The following is a 26,314-nucleotide window of genomic DNA, read 5'->3' on the forward strand; positions in this document are numbered from 1 at the left end:
TTAAAAGGGTATTTTACAATTTGAATTTGAAATAGTAAAGTAGTCATTGCTGGAGATAATGGTAAACTTTTTTTTAACCCTAAAGTGATTAAATAACAGTATTTTATATTTCCTACTTTTAGAAACATGAACAACGGTTTGTTGTAAGAACTATAAATATGGGCTGTTTTTTTTCTTGACAGTTGAAGAGAACTTAATATAAGAATGCATATTTTTATGTTTTGTCATCGAAAAGAAGAAAAACTTGAATGTCTATGAGCTGTCCAAGCTCAGTTTAGCAATGAGTAGCAAAAATAGAAAAATTCGGTTTATTTTAAATTTGCCATTCAAAAGAATGTATGCTTGTATTGATAGTGAACGGTAAAGTGATAAAGTGAATAATACAGTTCAAATGAATTTAAAATGGGATAAAGATGAATTCTTTCAGATGCTTTTTTTCATAGAATGACTTTCATATTCATTCTGTCCATAGGATGACAAATCAAAGAAGCAGTTTGTTTGTATTAATACCCTAGAAGACACACAGGCTGTTAGAGCCGTGGCTTTTCATCCCGGGGGTGGTCTGTATGCTGTCGGTTCAAATTCAAAAACTCTGCGAGTGTGTGCCTACCCAGATGTAATTGATCCAAGGTAAGGAGAGAGGGTTTGTAGTGCCATTTTTGCTTTAGTTTTTAATTTAGCTATATGGCCCCCTTTTTAAGAATTGCCTTTTCAGTAGTGTTTTTCTTCTCCTTTTTTTAAGCTTTTACAGTTTTGTTTTCAATACTTAGGAAATACATATAAGAATCACCAATTAACTTTATAAGTTGTTTTTCATAAAATGTTTTTAATTAGGCCACTGTCCACTCAGTAGCCTAGTTTTCTTTATTTCTGTTGTTTTTTCTAATTTTTAAAAAAAAATCTGCAAGATCCTTATATTCTAGTTAAATTACATAAAGACAAAGTAATGCTAGTTATGGACTTGGAGAAAAATTTAAATGTCTTATACTAATAGCTTCAAAGGAGTATTAGGTTGAGGTGTGTGATATTTGACCATTTTGACCTAGAAAGATTCAGTTTTCATTTGGTCAACCTAACTATGATTTTACTGCCTTGTTTAAACAGATTATGGGATTTGAAAATAAGGGATATATCTTTAAAGGCATATGTTGCCAAAAAAAAACAAAAACAAGCATATGATGTTATGTATTAGGTATACAACTAATTCTTTAAAGTTACTGAGAAAGCAAATATCTTAGATGTAATCTCACAGAAAACTGGATTTGGGCTCTTTTTTGTCACTTTATTTGTTAAGGCTTTTACTGTCAAAATAAATGGGCATGAACTATTTGGTAGATTTTGTGGTTAGAGAAATGGCCACAAATGGAATAGTTTTCATACCAGTAGACAAAAACATTCAAGCAAAACAAGCCACAGAGCTTTAAAATTTTAAATATGAACAGCAGTACATGTCATAATGTGTTTTGGAAATTTTTTACAACCCTTAAGCCTTTTTTTATTATAACATGTTTGGAGAACAGAGGGGTGAGATTATTTATTTATTTGCATTTTTTGGTATATCTCTGTATCTGAAACTAGAAATTTAGGCTTTTGGTCTGTAGTAGCATTTAAAAGTTAAGAAAAGGAATATGGATCATGTTAGGTGATAGTAATGTCATTTTTGGTGCTAGAGGGTTATATGAGAGAGAACAGGCAGAATTCCAGATCAGAGAGTGGAAAAGAGCAACAATTAGGAGGCAGCACCAAAGACTTTATATGTTTAGGGTTCATCTGATCTTAAACTGACTCTCCCTTTTTGTGTTTTTCATGCTGGCACAAGTGTTTCGTAGACTTTTCTTGATTAAACTGATTTATATGAAAAATAAATTCTTTTTTTAACAAATATATTTTGAGCTCCTTCTCTGTGCTAGGCTTTGGGGATAGTTGAGAGTAAAACAGACATGTTTATTGACCTTATGGAACTTCTGTTTTAATGGAGAAGGTGGACATTATCCAGATAAACACACTCATAAATGTAATTATACATTGTGATAGTTGCTATGAAGAGAAGGTTCAAGGTGCTGTAACAGTAAAATGGGGAGGTGAGGGGACTGGGGAGTCAGAGTAGGACCTCTTTGAAGAAGAGGTGTTAAAGTTGAGATCTGTGGGTGAATAGAACTAGCCTTGTGAAGACGCCTGCGGCTGCGCTGCTGGTGGCTGCCGGAGAGAGGCAGGGTCAGGGGCTGGCCGGGAGACCCCAAAAAGGACAAAGGACAGGAGGTGGGGTCAGGGGACCTGTCATGGGGCCAGTGGGGCCCGGGCGAGGTCGACGGCTGGTGGGGATTGGAAGGGGGGGCGGGGACCCGGGAGACTGGGAGGAGGTCTGGGCCTGGAGGCGAGAGGAGTACTCAGAGGCACTGGGATAGGGGTCAGGGCATTAGGTGAGCGGGTCAGGGCTTCCCTGGCTGCTCAGCTGGTAAAGAATCCGCCTGCAATGTGGGAGACCTGGGTTCGATCCCTGGGTTGGGAAGATTCCCCTGGAGAAAGGAAAGGCTACCCACTCCAGTATTCTGGCCTAGAGAATTCCATGGACTGTATAGTCCATAGGGTCGCAAAGAGTCGGACACGACTGAGCGACTTTCACTTTCACACTTTGTGAAGACAAGGAAGAAGATAAGGTTAGAGGGATCATGAAGTGAGAAAGAAGTAGCTTGGCTTTTTAAGGAACCAAAACAAGTTCAGATTGGCTGGAGTATGGTGAGCGGAGTGTGATAAGGCTACAGAAGTAGACGTGAACTAAATTACGCAGATCTTTATGTCCGTTTTGGATTTTATGGTGACTGCAGAGGGAAGCTGCTGAAAGTTTTCAATAGAACAGTACTGTGATATAAACTTTGGGTCAGATGACAGTAAGATTAAATGCTAAGAGAAAGGTAGGAGGCTGTTGTCAATGGCTGGTGTGATAGCAGTGGTGGTGGAGCGAAATGGATGAAGGTAAAATCCATTTAAAGAATTAGTTGGCCCACTCCAGCGTTCTTGCCTTGAGAATACCAGGGACGGGGGAGCCTGGTGGGCTGCCATCTATGGGGTCACACAGGGTTGGACACGACTGAAGTGACTTAGCAGCAGCAGTAGCAGCAATGAACTCGATATGCAACTGAAAAGAGAATCTTTTGATCTGATTTATTTTCTCTCTTTTTATCACTATTAAACACCTTCTAAGAATTGAAGATTTATCAATATTCTTTCTTGTTCTTTAAAAATTTCTTACTTATGAAAATTTTAAGCATACACAGAAGTGGAGATTAGTACACTGAAATGCAATGATTGTCAAGAGTTTTGTTGTATTTGCTTCATCCTTTTTGTTTGCTGAAGTATTTTAATGGATATGTCCTTTCACCCTTTAAGATGGATCTCCGAAAACATGTATTAATAAATTTTCTTACAGAGATTTGATATTATCATTATACCTAATAAGGTCTTAAGTCTATTTTTTAAAGTACAGGTAAGAGGCTACTACTCCACTAAACCAATGTTCAGTTCAGTTCAGTTCAGTCGCTCAGTCGTGTCCGACTCTTTGCGACCCCATGAATTGCAGCACGCCAGGCCTCCCTGTCCATCACCAACTCCCGGAGTCTACCCAGTGTTAGCTTCCCATTAAAGGCCAAGCTCTCAAGGAGCATGGCATTTAAGACCTTCCTCAGTTGGACTTGCAGCTGCTCACCCATCCTGTCTTTCTCAGTCTCTGGAATGCCCCAGGTTTCTCCCAGCCCCACAGACTTTTTCCCATGCCGCATGCTGGACCGGTCTCTTTGCTGTGTTTTATGTTCACTGAAGAAGTTCACCTGCTTTCATCTTTTTGTATAATAATTCTTCCTGTCCTTTAAGGCCTAGTACCTTGTACTGGACTATAACATTTATATTCAGTACTTCCTTTACTGTATGTGGATAGTCATGAAACACCTATCCCTGCCAGATAGTAAACTCAGGACAGCGCTCTTGCTGCTATTATTTTTTCTCTATCCTTTGTCTTCTCTTTGCCCCAGGCAGTTGCTCATGTTATATGTTTAATAAATGCTTATAGAACTTTTTAAATTTGGAAGCACTATTAGCTCTTTTTTAGAAATCTTTTGAGCTTCTGAATTAAAATCCATGAAAAATATGTGAAATGAAGACTTAAAAATATCCTGTTCCGTATGTGGTCTGAAATAAGACTCAAGATTAGTATAATAATGGTTAATAATTTTATGTTTGAATTTTGGTTTTAAATATGCCTTAAATTTGTTTCATCTAAGATTTTGAAGAGTGTTATTAACATGTTGTCTGATATGTTTTTGCTCTCTCCCTCAAGAACCATGATACAGAAACTTCACATTCATTTACTAAGCAAGAAATTGAAATATCTTTTTGCAATTTTTCTTTCCAGTGCACATGACATACCTAAGCAGCCAGTGGTACGTTTTAAAAGGAATAAACATCACAAAGGATCCATTTACTGTGTGGCCTGGAGTCCCTGTGGGCAGTTACTTGCGACAGGGTCAAATGACAAATACGTCAAAGTGCTGCCCTTCAATGCAGAGACTTGTAATGCAACAGGTAGGGGCCGAGTATGTAAGCAATAGCCCCCTAGTGTGTTCTTTATGTTTCCCCATGTGTGTCTCTGATACAGCTCTGTACTGTTTTTGGTAAGATCTAAGAATATACCCTTAAGAATTGTTTTACGTTCCCATTGCTTGCATTTGTGCGGCATTATTCTTTTTTAGTAAGTTCTTACAAGGTGGCTGGGTGAATAACTTCCAGAATTGTATTCGTGAATATTTTCTAGAGTATCTGTTTTTTTCTTTCATTTTCTTTTGAGATAAAAGCGAAGATGGTAACTCTGTATATAGCTCTGTTTTAGTGATGATGGTAACTGAGTCGATATTTTGATTTCTTGAAGATTTTTTTTTTATTCAGTAAAATGAAATTGATTATTATATCAATCCCCAAATGACTATAGAGCGTACCATTCTACCATTCTCCTCCTCTTGGTCAGTTTGAAGGCAGTTTAACAATCTTTAAATTATCACAGTAAGTTGAGCAGCGTCTTTTTTTAAAATTCTTATTGCTGTTTCAGGACCGGATCTGGAATTTAGTATGCATGATGGGACAATTAGAGACTTGGCATTTATGGAAGGCCCAGAAAGTGGTGGAGCTATTTTGATAAGTGCTGGAGCAGGGGATTGTAACATTTATACAACTGACTGTCAGAGAGGACAGGGCCTCCATGCTCTGAGTGGACATACTGGTATGTGATATCAGTCTCAGATGCTACTCTTCTTTTTGTTCATCCCATGCTTTTTTCCCCAATGCATTTTCATTAATGAGGGTATATTGCATCAAAAGGGATTTCTTCAGGAGAAGAACGTTTTATTTCGAAAACTAAGTCATGAACTTTGGTAACAGCACAGTAACTGTAGCTGACATTTTCCTGTTTGCTAAAGCCTTTACTTATGCACATAATTCCTTAATTTAACCCTCACGACAACCTTATAAGCCTGAAGTTCTGTCTCCATTTTATACGTGAAAAAAGCAAGACTTGAAAAGGCAAAAATGACTTGCTCATTATCTTATGGCTGAACATGACAGAACAGAGGTATCTCCCCAGGTCTCTCCCTTCCAAAGCTGCTGATGTAACCCCGCAATCCTGTGTTTCTTCTTTGGAAAATTTGCCATAATTTCAAATGGTACTTTTTTTTTCAGTACTGGTTATGATGTCCTGAAATATTTGACTCACCATGAAAGGTTTATGATTTTGATACAAGTTTTACTGAATTTAATTTTTTGAAAATTGCCAATATATTTGATATATGTGGAAAATCTCTACCATAGAGTTTGGGTAACTAGATTATAAACACGCTCAACAATAAAGAATACTTAGCTTTGAATGTATTAGAGAAAATTACTGTCCCACAGTAATAACTGACTCTGTGATCTTTTATAGGGCATATTTTAGCACTTTATACTTGGAGTGGCTGGATGATTGCATCTGGTTCCCAAGATAAGACAGTTAGGTTCTGGGATCTTCGAGTACCAAGCTGTGTTCGTGTTGTTGGCACAACATTCCATGGAACTGGTAGGTTTTTCTGGAATTTAAATACATTTATATGAGAAAGAAACTTTATAAATTGCATTGACCTACTTCTTCTCCCCTGCAAAATATATTAAAAAATAGGAACAATATAAACTAAATACTTGGTATTTTATTGAGTAAATTCTTACTTTACTTTAAATTCTTAAGTGCCTTCATCTGTTATTTTATTTGTAAAAATAGTATTCAACTAAGGAAACCGAGACCCAGGGAGATTAAGTATCATGCACCAATTATTCTGTTAGCAGGGCATTTTAGAACCCAGAGCTTTTAAAAGAACATTTTTAAGTGCATACATATGGCAGAAATTGAAATTGAACAAAAGGTTATAGATCATTTTCTTCCTACTCCCACTTCTTGGTGTCTTTCCCTAAGGGACCAGTTTCTTATTTATTATTCTAGAAATACTCTGTGAGTATATAAGCAAAATGTTTGTGTATATTATAATTTTCCTTCTCCTTTAAACACACATATACACAAACACAAATTGTAGCATATTTGCCTTACTTTTTTAACTTAACATGGATTGCTCCATGTAAACTGAGGTTACTGCTCTTTTGTGTTATATAGATCACCTTTTAAAATATTGGTATCTTAAGAGTGACACAGTATTCTGCCATTATTTTTATTTTAGAGTCCCTTTTCTGCCTTTCTATTTTTTAATAGCAATTCTAAGGTACTTTTCCAAGTGAAAACGCCTGTCTTACATTCTTAATTTTTTTGTTTTCTTTGAAATGCTTTTTCCTCTCAGCTTTCATGGACATTGTTCTGTAATTTGAATCAACTCAGATATGTTCTTCCACTTGTCTTCTCATGGTCAAATGTTTCTCATATTTGGTCTTAGCTCTTTCTAGCACCTCGCCAGAAAAGTCTTCTTTGCCTTAATTGGGACCTTATTGTTATTTCTATCTTTGAATTCATTTATTTCCTTTAGACTTTTTATCAGTACTTAAGACTATATATTTGTGTGTTTTTTGCTGGTCTCCTTCAATATAAATAGATTTTAAGTTTCACAAAGGCAGCAGTCATATATATTTTATTTCTCAGGGTAGATTTAGCACCTACCGTAGTGCCTGGCCCAAAGCAGTAGTGTTATAATAACTGTTGAATAAATGAACCTAGATTTCTGTCGTCACCATAAACTTTACATGTGTAAAGCTAAACGCATTATATCCTCTCTTCTTCCCATTTTCTGTTTTTGATAATGGTTCTCTTATTAACTTATGCACCTAGATTTGAAATCTGGGGCTCATTTTTCACTTCTTTTTTTTTTGCCCCCAGTCAGGCAGTTAATTGCCAAGACTATTGATTCTTTATTCAGTTTTTTCCTGAAATCTGTGTGTCAACATTCAGGCTTTTATTCTCTTGATTATTTTGCTATTCTATCTTATCTTCCAGTGGGTTCCCTTCTGTAGTCTGTCCATTTTAGTTTGATACACACTTTCACGTAGATTAATCTTCCTAGAGCACTCCTTCGATCATGTAAGTCTCTTGCTTAGAAACCTGCAGTGATGTTGTACTCTGTACAGGAACAAGCTCACACCCTATAGTCTGGCTTTCAAGATTCTTGACAGGTTTAGCCCTAACCTGCCTTTATGTCTTAGCTACAAGCTACCTTTTATGTTAATGTGTTAAATCAACTAACTCCAGCCAAACTAAACTACCTATCCTTAAATGTTTTTATTCTTTTCCTTTAAACATCTTCTCATGTAATTCTTCCTGATAGCCTCTTTTCTCTATCAAAAATTCAAGCAAAGATTATTTTTAATTACATGTATGTGTAATACATGTAAGTGCATTCTCTCTTGTTTATACTGTTTACTGTTCTTCAGGATCTAATGTATGTCCCCTTTTTCTGTGAAGTCTTCCCAGGCCACTTTGGTCTACAGTAGTGTTTGTGAACCTTATTTTCATTATTGCTTCCCCTAAGGGGAAAAACAAAATTAATTTTTTTCCTAAGAAGAGAAATTAAATACTAAGGAATGAGATTTTGGTTTGGTAGGGCTAAACTTTGAAGGGCTACAAACCCTTGTTAACATTTAGGATTTTTTTTGTCCCCTGAGAACCATTTTGCACCCCCTTGGAGGCATTGTTGTGTGGCATAAAGGGTCTGACCTGTGGACTCAGAGCTTATTTTTTGTTCAGTTCCTGTTGGTAGTTAATCATATGTTGCTTAGAGATATTTCTCACACTGTGTCCTAAAGCATATTTTGTTATTTAATCTTTTGTTCCCAGCTAGACTCTGAGCTAGGCATAGAATTCTGGACACTTAATCAGCAGTGAGAACACTGCATTGGGAAAAGTGGCTCATCTATTGCACTATAGGTAGTGCTCCAGGGGGTTCTCTCTGAGGACCAAAAAAAAAAAAAAGATCTTTCTCATTCCTCACAGAATCTTGCTTCTAAGGATGCAAGTATTTATTAGTTGACTATTGGATTCTTCCATAACTGAACAGTATTAATGAGCTGTATTACATCTTCAGTGTATGATTCAGTGAAAATAAATAGCTGTTGACGTTTAACTTTTTTGAAACTTCCATTCCTTCTGCTCTGTAGGCAGTGCAGTGGCATCTGTAGCCGTAGATCCCAGTGGCCGTCTTTTAGCCACAGGACAAGAAGACTCCAGCTGCATGTTATACGACATAAGAGGAGGAAGAATGGTACAAAGTTACCACCCTCACTCCAGTGATGTTCGCTCTGTCCGATTCTCTCCTGGAGCTCACTACTTGCTAACAGGATCCTACGATATGAAAATAAAGGTGACAGACCTACAAGGTGATGGCAGTTGCTCTTCCCCTTTTTTTTAAGTCTTTCCTATTGTATTTGGGATCTTTCTTGTATGTTAATCTAGTGTGATTGACTGTACATCATTTTCAAGTTTCAGTTTTATAGTTTTTATGAGCAAATTACTTGGTAATGTATTGTGATGAATTGTGACAAATTATTAAACCTAATGAATAGTTTTACTTTTATTGTTAAATGGTTTCTAAAATATTTAAAAGAATCAACATTTATTATATTGGATCATTTTGAGTTCAATGATAGTAAATGTTAAAATATACATTTATGTACTCCTATTTACTCCTACTTTAAAATACTTAGGGTATTAATATAATCTGTATATTTCCAGTATCTAGTTTTATTTTTAAACATATATTAAGCAGATGTTTATTTTATACCAACTAGGGACAGATAGATGAATAAGACAGGTAACTTTCTTACAGATGGAGATTATACTTTAGAGGCCAATAAAAAGCAAACTAATAAACAGTGTAATTTTAGGTATTGGCTAGTGCTATTAAAAAATTATCAAGGTAAGAGAAAGTAACAAGGTAGACAGGGGAAACCTATGCTAGACAGGCTAGAGGGGGTCTCACCAGGAAGTGCCCTTTGCACAGAGACCTGATGAGAAGAACAAGCCATGCCGGGACCCTAAGAACAGACCACAGGTCAAGGTGCTGAGGCCGGAACGGGTTTGGTTAATCCTGACACTACAGGAAGCTAGTGTGGCAGGAGTTTAGTGAACCAAAGGAAACAGAGGCAGGAGAATAAACCAGAGGCAGGGTTTTGTAGGCATTTTAAAAAGCAGAATAAGAATCCTTTGGAAGATTTAAAACAGGAAGTGATATGGTCTGAAATTTTAAAAAATAATTTTGAGTTATGGGGACAGTGGATTATAAGTATAAATATTAGTGAGAAAGCAACTGGACCTGTTGGAGATGATGGTGGCTTGGACTAGGGTTGTAGAGGGGGAGGTGTAATAGTAAGAAATGACTGAATTAGGAATGTATTTTAACTTGTTTCCATTAGATTTGGGCAGGGAGAGAAAAGGAATCAGTGCTGATTCCTAGGTTTTTGGCATGAGCAAAGCAGATGGTACCATTAATTGAGATGAGGAAGACAGGTAGAGAGAGGAACAGGTTTAGACAAGAAAATCAAGAGTTTGCTTTAAACAAGTTAAACTTAAGATGACTGTTAAGGCAATCAAATGAGATGTCAAGTAGCTACTTGTATACTATCCTGAAACTCAGGTGAGAAGTCAAGGTTGGAGATGAAATAGGCATGGATGGTGTAAGTATATAAATGGCTATGGTAGCATGGTACTAGATGAAATTTTGTAGGAGGTGAGGGAGAAAGGAAACAAATTTGCAAGCTGACTGCTGGGGTTCACCAGAATTTAAGCCAGGAAGAAGAGGGCAGTCATCAAAGGAGACTGGGGTGTCGTGGCACTGAAGTCTAGGAGACAGGAGGAGTGAGCGAGTTTCAAGGGGAGAGTGGCAGCCGTGTCTCGTTGCTGTGTAGGTGTTACCAAATGCTGCTCATGTAAGTAGGTCTTCAGTAACTTAAACTGTTTAAACTTTCCAATGTACTATATTCATGTGTTAGGCTTTTATACACTGTAGTATCTTAAAGTAATAGGAAGCCTATGAAATCTATACATATTCTGTGATGTAAATCAAATCTCTTTTCTTTAATTTAGGAGACCTCACCAAACAGCTTCCTATAATGGTGGTCGGGGAACACAAGGACAAAGTGATTCAGTGCAGATGGCACACCCAGGATCTTTCCTTCCTGTCATCCTCTGCAGACAGAACTGTAACCCTCTGGACTTACAATGGATAGAGTACAGCCCGTGCCAGTCTACGCAGTGAAAGCAGAGACTTAAGACTACTGAGTTGTGAACATTACGAATTTGAAGAACATGGGCTGACCTGGAAAGTGGGTTAGCATGAGGAAGCCCCTTCTTACCATGTACCCCTGTGATAGGAGCTGTTGCTGGTGGTATTCTGCAGTGCTTTGAGTCTTCACGTGAGCGCGTGCTGCTGTGACCTGCTGTCTGTAGTCTTGTTGCCAAAGCCTGCGGAAGAACTCTTATGTTAGTGTGCCCTCAAAGTCAAGGTGGATGATGTGTGTTCAGTTTAGTATTAAATGCATTCCTTGGTCTTTGCCTAAATAACAGTTTTATATACATACTGAAACTGAACTATACTTTAAGCATATTACTACATGTAATGCAACCAAGTTCTACACAGATTAAACATAGGTATTCAGAAACTACTTTTGCTTTTCTCACACCCCTGAGGATACTGTATCACTTTTCAGCTAGAGGTCAGAATTTTATGTCTCTCCAGAGTTACATTGTTACTTTAACTAAGGATCATTATGGAGTTTTAAAATGGATGGAAACCTGCTTCTTAGTGCATTATGTGGTATAGATCTTTTCTTTTTTCTTAAACCCAGGGATATAATTATTACTTTCTCATATTATTTTGTTTCAGGCTTAAAAGGTAAACGTGTTTGCTTCAGAAACTTGTTCATTTCAATTTTTTGAATGCAACAAGATACCTCCCTTCTAAACTGTACTGTAGGCAGAGCAGCAGCATTATGTGATGCAACACTTGATGGTACAGTAAATTTACTGGCTAGCATTTTTCCTCTTAAAAATTTAAAACTTTGCCATAGACTATAGCATGGCTTGAAATGCTATGTCTGCATGATAATTTAAAATGGGAAATTTAAATTTTGCACTCCAAAAGCTTATTTGGACTTTTTTTCTTGCACTGTTTTGTGTAATTCAGAATAATGGTTTTATTTCTATGGTATTGTAGATCCTAACATTTATGTACCTTTATTTTCATATTGTACAGTAATTTACTTTAAATTATTAAATAGGCTATTTATTTTAAATGCATTTGAGTTGGTTCTAATTATTGAACTGTCTGTGCACTGTATGTAGCAAGCATTTTTAATCTATTGTATACAAGTGGAAAGGGTATTAGAAGTGTAACTGTGCTATTATTTCAATAAAGACCTCTTCACACCTAAACTATTCCTGTCTCAGTGTCTGTGGTTTTAAGTTTAGAATGCTGTTTCTCCAGTTTACTCGGCAGCAGTGCGGCCAGTGGATGAGCCCCACAATCACTTTCTTTTTAAATTTCTTGTAGTAATTTACATTTTTATTTTATTTATTTTTTTATTTTTTCCACTTATTTTTATTAGTTGGAGGCTAATTACTTTACAATATTGTAGTGGTTTTTGTCATACATTGACATGAATCAGCCATGGAGTTACATGTATTCCCCATCCTGATCCCCTCTTCCACCTCCCTCTCCACCCGATTCCTCTGGGTCTTCCCAGTGCACCAGGCCCGAGCACTTGTCTCATGCATCCAGCCTGGGCTGGTGATCTGTTTCACCCTAGATAATATACATGTTTCGATGCTGTTCTCTCGAAACATCCCACCCTCGCCTTCTCCCACAGAGTCCAAAATTCTGTCTGTACATCTGTGTCTCTTTTTCTGTTTTGCATATAAGGTTATCGTTACCACCTTTCTAAATTCCATATATATGTGTTAGTATACTGTATTGGGCTTTATCTTTCTGGCTTACTTTACTCTGTATGATGGGCTCCAGTTTCATCCATCTCATTAGAAGTGATTCAAATGAATTCTTTTTAACGGCTGAGTAATATTCCATTGTGTATATGTACCATAGCTTCCTTATCCATTCGTCTGCTGATGGGCATCTAGGTTGCTTCCATGTCCTGGCTATTATAAACAGTGCTGCGATGAACATTGGAGTGCACATGTCTCTTTCAGATCTGGTTTCCTCAGTGTGTATGCCCAGAAGAAGTGGCATTGCTGAGTCATATGGCAGTTCTATTTCCAGTTTTTTAAGAAATCTCCACACTGTTCTCCAGAGCGGCTGTACTAGTTTGCATTCCCACCAACAGTGTAAGAGGGTTCCCTTTTCTCCACACCCTCTCCAGCATTTATTGCTTGTAGACTTTTGGATAGCAGCCATCCTGACTGGCGAGTAATGGTACCTCATTGTGGTTTTGATTTGCATTTCTCTGATAATGAGTGATGTTGAGCATCTTTTCATGTGTTTGTTAGCCATCTGTATGTCTTCTTTGGAGGAATGTCTGTTTAGTTCTTTGGCCCATTTTTTGATTGGGTCATTTATTTTTCTAGAATTGAGCTGCAGGAGTTGCTTGTATATTTTTGAGATTAATCCTTTGTTGCTTCATTTGCTATTATTTTCTCCCAATCTGAGGGCTGTCTTTTCACCTTGCTTATAGTTTCCTTTGTTGTGCAAAAGCTTTTAAGTTTCATTAGGTCCCATTCGTTTATTTTTGCTTTTATTTCCAATATTCTGGGAGGTGGGTCATAGAGGATCCTGCTGTGATTTATGTCGGAGAGTGTTTTGCCTATGTTCTCCTCTAGGAGTTTTATAGTTTCTGGTCTTACATTTAGATCTTTAATCCATTTTGAGTTTATTTTTGTGTATGGTGTTAGAAAGTGTTCTAGTTTCATTCCTTTACAAGTGGCTGACCAGTTTTCCCAGCACCACTTGTTAAAGAGGTTGTCTTTTTTCCATTGTATATTCTTGCCTCCTTTGTCGAAGATAAGGTGTCCATAGGTTCGTGGATTTATCTCTGGGCTTTCTATTCTGTTCCATTGATCTATATTTCTGTCTTTGTGCCAGTACCATTTTTAATCCTTCCCAACTGCATAACTTTTGTGTCTTCTCTTATTCACTATCTAAAGAACTTTCTACCCTGAATATACTGTGAAAGTTGATTAATAAAAGCCAGGAAAAATGTATAAATTCTAAGTTAGACTGCAGATACATTGAATTGAGTACGTTAGAAATGAAATCTGATTAGTTTGTGGCTATTCAATAGTACTGTTTTCCTACCTCTCAGGTATGCAGAAGGGAATTTTGCTAAAAACATGCCATTCTCCTTTAGTGTACTTTCATACTTAGCACTACACATTCTAGATATTATAGCAGGTCATTCAGTGTTAAGTTTAAAAGTAGGAAAAAAAGGTGGGGGGCAATTTCTTGAGGTAAACCAGATCAACTTAATGGTAAAAAGTGTTCATAAAATTATGTCTTCTACCTCCATCACTGTCAGGAGGAAAACTTGAAGATCCTCCCATATGTTGGGTATTCATTTTCACTTTGCAGTGCATTAGATAATAAGCACTAAAAATTACCCTATTTCAATAGCTGTCTGGTTACATGTCATTTTTCCTGTGCATCCATACTGTCTTCTGCAGGGAAGTAAATAGATTCTTGGAGGTTCATGTGAAAGAGAAAACTGGACTATCTACATTCTCTGACTCCTCAGTTGGGGGTTCATGGAAGGAGAGTGGGGATGGGAGGGTGGTATAGACCTTAATTTCTCCCTGGCAGAAGCTTCAGAGGTCTGATTCAAGTTTCATTTTTTATTTTATTTTTTTGGCCATGCCATACAGCTTGTGGGATCTTAGTCCCCTGACCAGGGACTGAACCTGTGTCACGGCAAAGAAAGTGCTGAATCTTATCCACTGGACTTCAGGGAATTACTCAAATTTCATTTTTTAAATGTTTAAGTGTTTTTAAAAATTGAGGTAAGCCAAAAGACATAACAGTGAAAGGGTAACCCATGAAATCAGAGAAAATACTTGCAAGTCATGTCTAATAAAGGATTAATATTCAGAATATATAAAGATCTCCTATCAAAAATCTAATTAAATGGGCAAAAGAACAGACATTTCTTCAAAGATGACAGATAAATGGCTAATAAGCACGTGAAAAGATACTCTCACTAATTAGGGAAATGCAATTGAAAACCGCTTCACACCGTAGGAGAGCCACTATCAAAAAAAAACAAAACAAACAGGGACTTCCCTGGTGGTTCAGTGGTTAAGACTGTGCTCCCAATGCAGGGGGTGCAGGTTTGATCCCTGGTGCGGGAACTAAGATCACACATGCTACGCAGTGTGGCCAAAAAACAAAAACAAGTAGGATGTGGAGAAACTGGAACTCTTGTGCACTGTTGAAGGGAATACAAAATGGTGCGACAGCTGTGGAAAACAGTATGGTGGTTCCTCAAAAAATGAAAACAGAATTACTGTTTGATCCAGCAATCCCACTTATAGGTATATATGGTCAAAATAATTGAAATCAGGATCACAAAGAGATACTGTTCATTGATGTTCATAGCAGCATGACTCACAAGAGCCAAAAGGTGAAAGAAACTGGAGTCCAACAGATAAATAAGCTGTGGTATACAATACAATGAAATAATGTCAGCCTTTAAAAAGGAAGGACATTTTGATACATGTTATAACATGGTTGATCCTTGAGGATATTATGCTAAGTGAAATAGGCCAGTCACAGAAAGACAAATATTGTATGATTCCACTCAAGGTACTGGAGTAGACAAATTCATAGAGATGAGTATCTTTGGTGGTTGCCCTGGGCAAAGAGGAAATAATTTTAAAAAGTGCACAGAGTTTCAGTTTTGCAGGATGAAAAGATGTATGGAGATGGGTGGTGGTTATACTTGCACAACAATATAAATTTCCTTAATGACAACTCTACTCTTAAAAATGGTTAAGATGATAAATTTTGTGTCAGGTGTATTTTAGTTTAAAAAAAATTGTGAAAAACAACATGCACACTCAAGTGTACTACATAATATGCCAAATTTTAACATACTTTGAAATTTGCTGCCAATAATTTATGTACACCTCTCATTCCTCCTAATGTGTAAAATTCATTATTTCCTCTTTGGAGAATTTTCTGAACCTGCAAGGCCAGTACTTAAGGACAAAATCAAAGCAAAACTTACTATTTCCAATTACCACAAAGCGTGCACTCCCCAATCCCTCCCTAGGATCCAATACTACAGGACTACTGTTGTCATTAATTATGCCCCATTAAAAAAAATTATGCTCAGAAAAGATTTATGGGTTTTATTGCAAATGTTAAGTATTCGAGAACTTAGAGAAAATAAATCGATAAGAAAATGCGCTTTGTACCCGTTTAATACATTTGGCTTCGAAATAATATCTCACTTGCAGAGTTCAGCTTATGAGGATAAAAGTCGCTCAGTCGTGTCCGACTCTTTGCGACCCCATGGACTGTAGTCTACCAGGCTCCTCCTTCCATGGGATTTTCCAGGCAAGAATACTGGAGTGGGTTGCCATGTCCTTCTCCAGGAGATCTTCCCGACCCAGGGATTGAACCTGGGTCTCCTGCATTGTAGGCAGACGCTTTACCATCTGAGCCGCCAGGGAAGTCTTAAAGAAACTGAGGCCTAAAACAGGCCGACGGAGGCTGGCCCCGCCCCCTTGACGGGCTAATCAGCCGCGCGTCCGGGAAGGCCATACAGCCGCCGGCCGAGCGAATCGATGAGGACGCGCTCTAGGCAGGCCCCCAGCTGAAGTGCTCGGCGGCTTGCGGGGCGGCTGGCCATCTTCAACAGCTGCCAAGGCTGGAGTCTGTCTTCCCGGAGAGGCAGGCGGGCGACCCGAGACGTGAGTCCGCGAGGTCGGTTGCGTTTGTGCAGCGGGCGGGTTCTGCGGGCGGCGGCACAGGCGAGGCCAGGGGCGCTGTCGGGGCCTGCGGGGAACTTCGGAGCGCGGCGTCGACCAGGGTGGGCGAGCGACCTGCCCCCTTATCTTACCGGCCAGTTGGCGGCCTTAACTCTGGCTGCCGCGCGGTTGCTCTCACTTTACGCGCTTCGAAGAGCGTCCTCGGGAAAGGGGGCAAGACGCGCAGAACGTTGAGCCGCGAGCAAACGTTGACTTTTGTTGGCTTCAGTTATCTCTGAAAACTTGAAAAACAATCCGAACGAATACCGTCAGCAGAATGGCTCGGATTTGGTTGTAGTTTTCAAAAACTCCAAATTAATTTGAATGTTAAAATTAGAGATGAATATTTATGAGTGGGTGGTGAAAAACAATGACATTTTTCACTCTGATGGTGGTTATGAAGGTGTGGTCCCCAGACTAGCTTTCTCATCATTATTATCGTCGTCGTCCTCATCTAAGAACTGTTAGAAATGCTCTCAAGTTTGAGAATCACGGCTCCAGGAAACTACACAAACGCACGCGAACTAAATTGCAACCCCCTGATTTCTATGCCCTTCAGTTGACTTTAATATCCAAGTTAATTTTCTTACTCATTTCACGTGTAAACTCGTTGAAATCAGATGCGCCTCTTTTATGCCGATTTCCACTTAGTGGCTGGCAGTCTCTTTGGAGATCTCTTTGTTGGTAGCTGCCTAGTCTAGTATCGCCTGTTACAGCCCACTCTCTGCATTTCCCACTTTGTAGAGACGGGATCCTGCAGTTCCTCTCCGCCTTCTCAGAATAGCCCCTCAGGACCTTTGGCATCTTGCCCTGGAGAGGTAGTTTTTAGGTCGAGCCAGTCTGGTTTGGTGGGCTTCCCTGATAGCTCAGTTGGTAAAGAATCCTCCTGCAATGGGGGAGACCTGGGTTTGATTTCTGGGTTGGGAAGATCCCCTGGAGAAAGGAAAGGCTACCCACTCCAGTATTCTGGCCTGGAGAATTCCATGGACTGTATGGTCTGGGTTGGACCGCATAACAGCTGAGTGGCCTTGGGCAAGTTACTTATTTTTCTAATCTGTAAAATGAAGATAACAATAGTACTACTTTTAAGAGTTCTTGTGAGGATTAAATGAATGAATGTAACCGGTTTTGGCACATAATCAAATACTTGCTACTATTATTTAACAACTTTGACATTAGCCTCAAAGACAGATGAAAAAAATGATTAAAAAAAATAAAAACTAGGGGAGAGAGACTAATTACTGACAAATAGTAGAATCACAGGTAGCACCACTGAACTAAACCAACATAAGGTACTTTTCCTTAACACTTTGGGTGAGATGGTAAAGAATCTCCCTGCATTGTAGGAGACCTGGGTTCATTTCCTAGGTTGGGAAGATCCCCTAGAGGAGGACATGGCAACCCACTCCAGTATTCTTGCCTGGAGAATCCCAGGGATGTGGGAGCCTGGTGGGCTTCCGTCTGTGGGGTCGCACAGAGTTGGACACAACTGAAGCAACTTAGCAGCAGCAGCAGGAGTTCCTTAACCAGGGATTTATCCCTGGCCCATGGCAATGAAAGTGCAGAGTTCTAATCACTGGACTACCAGGGAATTCCTTAGTTCTTTTATTTTCATTGAAAATGGTTGATTTACATTGTTGTGTTGATTTCTGCTCTACAGAAGAGTGATTCAGTTATACATGTATATATATACATTCTTTTTTCTTTTCCATTATGGTTTATCATAGGATACTGAATATAGCTCTCTGTGCGGTAGAGTAGGACCTTGTTGTTTGTCCATTTCAGATATAGCAGCTTGCATCTGCTAACCCCAAACTCCCATTCCATCCCTCTCCCACTCCCTCGGCAACCACAGTCAGTTCTCTATTCACCTACTTAGTTCTTAACTGCTTAGAATTAGGCTTTTCATCATTTTATGAAAGTCATTTCACAGATGACCAGCTGATTAACCAATCCAGTGATTTTTTTTCAGACTTTATTTTTCTCAGCTTCTCTGGACTATTTAAGTGACTAACACCTCCTTCAGATTAAGCCCCTTTTGGTTTCTACACTTTGCATGTTTTTGGCTTGCCTTCCATTACTCTCATTAGTCTTGAGTCTCCTCTTTTATATTTGAATCTTCTCAAGGCTTTATTCCTTAGCGTAACTCTTTTTTTCCCAAATAAAGTATACAGTTACCCTGTATTTCTAAGTATCTCTGGAGCGTGAGAGGGATCTTAGGATGCCTTTCCCATCATTATTGTTATCTAGTGTTTTGACTTCACATTTTTAAACATAAAAAGTTAGTTTTTTTCAAAAAACTCTCAGTTGTTTATTAAATTTATCAGTATACTTGATTAGTCCCCGTACTCCTTGGTTCTTTTAGACATACCTTTCTTCATTGCGGTTAAACTTCTTTAACATATCCAGAGTCTGTGGGTTGTTGACTTTGTTAGTTTTTTTTATGTCTGAAGAAATTTGTGTTAGTTTGCTAGGGCTACCATGACAGAGTACCCCAGACTGGGCAGCTTAGACAACAGAAGTTTTTCTCAGTTTTGGAGGCTACAAATCCAAGGTCACGGTGTTGGCAGAGTGGGTTTCCTGTAGTCTCTCTGGCTTGCAGCTGGCCGTCTTCTCCTGTGTCTTCATGTCATTCTCCCTCGGACCTGCCTGTGTCCAGATTTCCTCCTATAAGGACGCAGGTCATAGTGGAGTAGGGCCCATGCTAATGACCCCATTTTAACTTAATCACCTGTTTAGAGATCCTGCCTTCAAATGTTCTGAGGAACTGGGAGTTAGGACTTCAACATATGAATTTGGATGGAGGGATATAGTTTAGGTCATAATAGTAGCTTAATTAGTCTTTCCCATAGTGGGGAAAAAAAAACCTTTTGTAAAATGTGAAATAGACATACATACAGAAAAGTGTGTAAAATACAAATGTTCACCTTAGCAAGTTACTAAAAAGCAAGCACCGATGTAATTACAGGTTAAGGAGTAGAACATTGCCAGTGTCCTAGATGCCTCCCAGCACCTTTTCCCTTGTCTCATTCCTGATCTTAGAAGGAAGGGTCTCAATATTTACCAAGTGTAGTGCTTGCTATAGTACTCTGACAAAGTTCCCTTTTATTCTTGGTTTGCTAAATGTTTTATGTTAATCATGAATGAGTTTTCATTCTTTGATACTGGTTTTGGGCGCCTTCTCTTTTTCTTCGTTAATCTTATTATATATAGGGCTATCAGTTTTATTTGTCATTTCAAAGAACCAAGTTTTGGTTTTATCATCTTCCCTGTTACATGTTTGCTTATTTCTTTTTATTCTTTATTTTTGCACTGAGTTCTTTCCGTGGTTCTCTCTCAGGCCTCAGGTGCTTTCCTCCTATGCGTGCATCGGTCAGCACTGTGCTGAATACTCAAAGGGGTCTGTTTTGATACCAATTCTCTGAGACTGGGTGTCGCCAGTTTAGTTCTGACACTGCCTATCCAGAGTTAGTGTCCACCCCGCAAGATAAGGTTGTAAGACTTTCCCCACATAAGATGCATGTCTTAGAGGCCACCTGTACTTTTGACCGACTAACTATAGATTGGGTGGTTCCCACAACCCCATCAGATTGGATAATTCACTAAAATGACTGAAAGCACTACAGTTAATGGTTACCTTATAAAGAATATAGACGAAGATCGGCCAAATGAAGAGACAGGTAGGGCGAGTCTGCTGGGGAGAATGCAGAGCGCCTGTGTCCTCGTGGAGTCCAGGCGTTTCACCATCTCAGCACATCAGTGCGTCACCAGCCAGGATGCGTCTCTGAGCTGCAGTGTCTGGAGTGGTTTTTTTCCTGAATAGATACATGTTATTGACATATAGATGACTTACAGTGTTTCAGGTGCCCCGCGTGGGGATTCAGTCACACATACACACATATGTTATTTTTCAGATTGTTTTCCATTATAGATTATTACGAGATATTCACTATAGGTCCCTGTGCTATACAGTAAACCCTTGTTGCATATCTATTTTTTTAAATTAGAAATCTAGCATTCTATTCATAGTCAAATGAGTAGAATCAAAATGTCATAAATTTTTTAGTTAGGCAAAATTAATAAATTTTCTAAAATATATATATTATACATACTATTTATTATAGTATAGTATAACATACATATATTATGTATATTATACATGTAATATATTACTTTTATATAATATATATTAATGTAATATACTTATAGTTATATATTACATGTATTATAATATATATTTATAATATATATTATATATTATTACATATAGTATAATATACATATATTATGCTATACTGTATATAAATACAAAAACTTTTCTATGCTTGATAAAGTCTTGAAAAAGAACATAAAAAAAAAGATGGAGAAATTGGAAAACATAAGCTAAATGAAATGGGAGCACTGAATATAAAATAGAGAAAGTGAAACGAGATAAAAGTAAAAGATCATCATATGGTCCAGTTGTTTTTAAAATAAACATGGTTTCTAGTTTAAAACATATCTGGAGCTCTGGAGGGAAAAAAAAAAGGCAATACCTGAGCATTTGTATTTTTCAAAAAATTTCAAGATAATTCTGCTATGCATCAGGATTTTAAAAAGTGATTAAAGGTTTTTCTATTAAATGGTAGTTTTGGTGATACAGAATTCTATTATTTTCCTGTTGACCAATCATGATACAGTGGTATTGAGTTACATAATCACAATAGTAAAAGATGTTTATCTGTTTTCACAATCAATAGCCAGACCAAAAAAAAGATAATTACAATTGCAAGCCATAATGGGAACACGTGCTGTGCTTCGTCACTCAGTTGTATCCAACTCTTTTCGACTGGAGCCTGCCAAGCTCCTCTGTCCAGGCAAGAATACTGGGGTGGGTTGCCATGCCCTCCTCCAGGGGAATCTTCCCAACCCAGGGATTGAACCCAGATCTCCTGCATTGCGTGCGGATTCTTTACCATCTACCACCAGAGAAGCCCAGTGTAAAATAATTACATACAATTTGGTAAGTCAAGCAGAGTGCAGTGGTAAGTGGAAATGCATATGTGTACATGTTTTCATCTGCCCAGCCAGTCTATGTCTTTTGGTTGGTACATTTAGTCCATTTACATTTAAGGTAATGATTGATATGTATGATCCTGTTACCATTTTCTTGATTGTTTTGGGTTTATTTTCTCTAAGTCTTTCCCTCCTGTTGGGTTTCCTGTCTGAAGAAGTTCCCTTAGCTTTTGTTGGAAAGCTGCTTTCGTGGTACTGAATTCTCTTCACTTTTGCTTGTCTGGAAAACTTTTGATTTCTCCATCAAATCTAAAGGAGAGTCTTGCTGCATAGAGTATCCTTGGCTGTAGGTTCGTCCTGTTCATCACTTTCAATATATCATGCCATTCCCTTCTGGCTTGTGGAGTTTCTGTTGAGAAATCAACTGATAACGTTATGGGCATTCTCTTGTATGTTATTTGTTGTTTTTCCTTGTAATTTTTGTCAGTTTGATTACTGTGGGTATCAGTGTGTTCCTCCTTAGGTTTGTCCTGCTTGAGACTCTGTGCTTCTCGGACTTGATTGACTATTTTCTTTCCCGTGTTAGGGAAGTTTTTATCTATTATCTCTTCAAATATTTTCTCAGGTCCTCTCTCTCTCTCTTCTCCTTCTGGGACCCCTATAGTGCAAATGTTGGTGCGTTTTATGTTGTCCCAGAGGTCTGTTATGCTGTCTTCCTTTTTTTTTTTTCCATTCTTTTTTCTATATTCTGTTCTGTGGCAGTGATTTCCATCATTCTGTCCTCCAGTTCATTTATCCATTCTTCTGCCTCAGTTATTCTGCTGTTAATTTCTTCTAATGTGTTATTCATCTGTTTGTTGTTTTTTAGTTCTTCAAGGTCTTTGGTAAACATTTCTTGCATCTTCTTCATTGTTTTCCTGAGCTCCTGGATCATCTTCACTATCATTATTCTGAATTCTTTTTCTGAAAAGTTGCCTGTCTCTACTTCATTTAGTTTCTTTTCCGGGGTTTTATCTTGTCCCTTCATCTGGGACATAACTTTCTGTTTTAACACTCTAATTAACTTTGTGTAATGTGATTTTTTTTCCAGCTCCTGTGGGATTGTGGTTCTTCTTGCTCCTCCTGTCTGCCCTCTGATGGATGAGGCTTAGAGGCTTGGATAAGCTTCCCGATGGGAGGGACTGGCTGTGGGGGAAACTGGGTCTTGCTCTGGTGTGCTTGGCCTTGCTCAGTAAAGCTTACTCCGATTATCTGCTGATGGGTGGGGTTACGCTCCCTCCCTGTTAGTTTGGCCTGTGGCAGCCTAGCCCTGGGGTCTGTGGGCTCTATGGTAGGGTTAATGGCAACCTTCAAGAGGAATTATGCCAAGGGGGACCTTCCAGGACCACTACTGCCAGCGCCCCCATCCCTGTGGTCAGACCCTGCCAACCTGTGCCTCCACAGGAGACCCTCCAACACTAGCAGGGAGTTTTGGTTCAGTCTCCTGTGGGGTCACTGCTCCTCTGCTCTGGGTCTTAGTGCATGTACAATTTTGTGTGTGTCTGCCAAGACTGGAGTTTCTGTTTCCTCTAGTCCTATGGAAGTCCTATAATCAAATCCTGCTGGGCTTCACAGACAGATTCCCTGGGGATTCTCAGTCTCTTTGTTGGATCCCCAGGCTGGGAAATCTGGTGTGGGATTCAGAACCTTCACAACAGTGTTAGAACTTCTTTGGTATTATTGTTCTCCAGTTTGTGGGTCACCCACCCAGTGGGTATGGGGTTTGATTTTTATCGTGATTGTGCCCCTCCTACCATCTTTCTGCGGCTTTTTTGTCTTTGGATGTGGGGTATCTTTTTTTTGGTGGGTTCCAGCATCCTCCTGTCAATGGTTGTTCAACATCTAGTTGCCATTTTGGTGCTCTTACAGGAGGAGATAAGCCAAAGTCCAGAGTTTTTTTTAATCAGGTTTCTTTCCGTAGGCATGATTGATTCATTGGCCACCTGACTGAACTCAATCTCCAGTGGCCCTCTCATCCCCAGAGGTTGGATGACTGAACAAGTTCAGTCCTCTAATCCTGTGCTTGGTCTTTTTTGTTTGTTAATTAATTGCTTTTGGCTCTGCTGGGTATTCCCTTTTGTGTGCGGGTTTTCTTTAGTTTGGGTGTGCAGGCTTCTCATTGCAGTGGCTCCTTGTTGCGGAACGCAGGCTCTAAGGCGCTCGGGCTCAGTAGTTGCGGCACACGGGCCCAGGTGCCCCTTGGCGTGTGGAATCTTCCCGAAGCAGGGATTGAACCCATGTCCCCCGAATTGGCAGACAGGTTCTCAGCCCCTGGAGCACCAGGGAAGTCCTGCTTGGTTTTTCTGGTGAACAGTCCCCAACCTGAAACTATCTAGGAGCCCACCACGAGTCACCTCATTAGCATAACACGGTCCTGTCAGTTGGGAGAACTTGAGGGTTTTGAAGGAACTGGGAACAGAGATCAGATATTCTTTACTGTGTTGCAGGGACCCTCTGCAGACCTCTGGAGGTCTGTCTCTATGCAGATTTTCCCTCTTATCTCCAGCTCCCTTGGTTTCTCCAAACTCAACTCAAATCTCCTCAAGGAGCCCAGCGGCCTGAATTCTGCCTGAATTCCCTCTCTGGGTGCCTGTGGTCTGGAGACTCTCAAGACAGTCAGCTGGGGCAGTGGAAGGGTTATCCATGTTTGTTTCCTGTCTTTCAAGGATCACCATTCTTGCTTGGTGTTCAGTGTCTTTAAAACCATTTCGTATGCTTTGTGCAGTGTTCTTTCCTGGTTGTTGAGGCAGGAAGGTAAATCTGGTCCCTGTTACTCCATCTTGGCCAGAAGTGGGAGTCTGGGGAGTGCTTTGGAACATGGAGTCACTATGTCATCCTGACCTAAATCCTTTACCTGAACGTTTCCTTTCTAACTCCTAGACTGCTGTACCAAATCCAGTGGTCATTTTGTTGTCCTCTGATCACTTGATCTTTCAGCAGCGTTTGATACAGTTATCTGTTCCCATCTTTCTTCATTTGGCTTCTGGAATAACAGCCTCTTCTGGTCTTCCTCCTACCTCACTGGTGCTTATTGACATCATCTCTTGTTAGCATCCCCTGTTCTCTCCAACCTCCGAGTGTTGGCATGCTCCAGGTCTCAGTCTTTTATCTTCATATTAGATCTTGTGGTGCTCTTAGCCAGTCCATGGTTTATCCACCTCATCTACATCTTTGTTGTTCAGTTGCTCAGTTGTGTCTGACTCTGCGACCATGTACTACAGACAGCATGCCAGGCTTCCCTGTTCATTACCAACTCCCGGAGCTTGCTCAAACTCATGTCCATTGAGTCGATGATGCCATCCAACCACCTCACCCTGTGTCGTCCCCTTCTCCTCCTGCCCTCAATCTTTCTCAGCATCAGGGTCTTTTCCAGTGAATCAGCTCTTCACATCAGGTGGCCAAAGTATTGGAACTTCAACTTCAGCATCAGCCTTTCCAATGAATATTCAGGGTTGGTTTCCTTTAGGATTGACTGCTTTGATCTCCTTGCTGTTCAAGGGACTCTCAAGAGTCTCCTCCAGCACCATAGTTCGAAAGCATCAATTCTTCGGCGATCAGCCTTCTTTATGTTCCTGGTCTCACATCCATATATAACTATTGGAAAAACCATAGCTTTGCCTAGACGGACCTTTGTTGGCAAAGTAATGTCTCTGCTTTTTAATAAGCTCTCTAGGTTAGTCATAGCTTTTCTTCCAAGGAGCAAGCGTCTTTTAATTTCATGGCTGCAGTCACCATCTGCAGTGATTTGGGGGTCCCCCAAAATAAAGCCTCTCACTGTTTCCATTGTTTCCCCATCTATTTGCCTTGAAGTCATGGGACCAAATGCCGTGATTTCATTTTTCGCCTGTTGAGTTTTAAGCCAGCTTTTTCACTTTCATCAAGAGGCTCTTTAGTTCCTTTTCACTTTCTGCCGTTAGGGTGGCGTCATCTGCATATCTGAGGTTATTGATATTTCTCCTGGCAGTCTTGATTTCAGCCTGAGCTTCATGCAGCCTGGCATTTCGCATGATGTACTCTGCTTATAAGTGAAATAAGCAGGGTGACAATATACAGCCTTGATGTCCTCCTTTCCCAATTTTGAACCAGTCTGTTGTTCCATGTCCAGTTCTTTTTTTTTTTTTTTAGTTTATTTTTAATTGAAAGATAATCGCTTCATAGTATTGTGTTGGTTTCTGCCAAACACCAGCATTAATCAGCCACAGGTATGCGTGTGTCTCCTCCCGCCCCATCCCACTCCTCTCGGTTGTTCCAGAGCCCACGTTTGAGCTTCCTGGGTCTTACAGCAAATTCCCTTTGGCTGGCTGTCTTACACGTGGTAATGTATGTTTCCATGTTACTCTCCATTCAGTGTTGCTTCTTGGCCTGCATGTGGGTTTCTCAGGAGGCAGGTAAGGTGTCTGGTATTCCCATCTCTAAAAATTTTCCACAGTTTGTTGTGATCCACACAGTCAGAGGCTTTAACATAGTCAGTGAAACAGAAGTAGATGTTTTTCTGGAATTCTCTTTTTCTGTGATTCGATGGATGTTGGCAGTTTGATCTCTGGTTTCTCTGCCTTCCTAAATCCAGTTTGTACATCTGGAAGTTCTCAATTCATGTACTGTTAAAGCCTGACTTGAAGGATTTTGAACATTACCTTGCTAGCATGTGAAATGAGTGCAACTGTGTGGTAGTTTGAACATTCTTTGGCATTGCCCTTCTTTGGGATTGGAACGTAAACTGACCTTTTCCAGTCCTGTGGCCACTGCTGAGTTTTCCAAATTTCCTGGCATATTGAGTGTGGCACTTTAACAGCATCATCTTTT

The 26,314-nt window shown here is 39.4% G+C and overlaps 2 protein-coding genes across 9 annotated transcripts in view; both read left to right on the forward strand.

Annotated features, from left to right (window-relative positions):
* Nucleotides 1-11,935, forward strand: part of WDR47 (WD repeat domain 47) — a 61,466-nt gene extending 49,531 nt beyond the window's left edge. For 3 of the 4 annotated variants that reach the window (XM_043876951.1, XM_043876948.1, XM_043876950.1), the window contains exons 10-15: nucleotides 473-630; nucleotides 4,406-4,575; nucleotides 5,090-5,266; nucleotides 5,963-6,094; nucleotides 8,665-8,883; nucleotides 10,589-11,935. In XM_043876951.1, coding sequence (XP_043732886.1) covers nucleotides 473-630; nucleotides 4,406-4,575; nucleotides 5,090-5,266; nucleotides 5,963-6,094; nucleotides 8,665-8,883; nucleotides 10,589-10,731 — 999 coding nt within the window. In that variant the 3' untranslated portion in view covers nucleotides 10,732-11,935. The remainder of the gene's footprint in view (nucleotides 1-472; nucleotides 631-4,405; nucleotides 4,576-5,089; nucleotides 5,267-5,962; nucleotides 6,095-8,664; nucleotides 8,884-10,588) is intronic. The other variant, XM_043876949.1, reaches the window with a different exon arrangement.
* A 4,331-nt stretch (nucleotides 11,936-16,266) lies between these two features.
* Nucleotides 16,267-26,314, forward strand: part of CLCC1 (chloride channel CLIC like 1) — a 32,828-nt gene continuing 22,780 nt past the window's right edge. For 3 of the 5 annotated variants that reach the window (XM_043875607.1, XM_043875611.1, XM_043875609.1), the window contains exon 1: nucleotides 16,269-16,433. The gene's annotated coding sequence lies outside the window, so the exon portion shown is untranslated. Of the gene's footprint in view, nucleotides 16,434-26,314 lie in introns of all 5 variants that reach the window. The other 2 variants (XM_043875608.1, XM_043875610.1) reach the window with 2 other exon arrangements.

Source organism: Cervus elaphus, chromosome 20, assembly GCF_910594005.1.
Source record: "Cervus elaphus chromosome 20, mCerEla1.1, whole genome shotgun sequence".
NCBI classification, from domain to species: domain Eukaryota; kingdom Metazoa; phylum Chordata; class Mammalia; order Artiodactyla; family Cervidae; genus Cervus; species Cervus elaphus.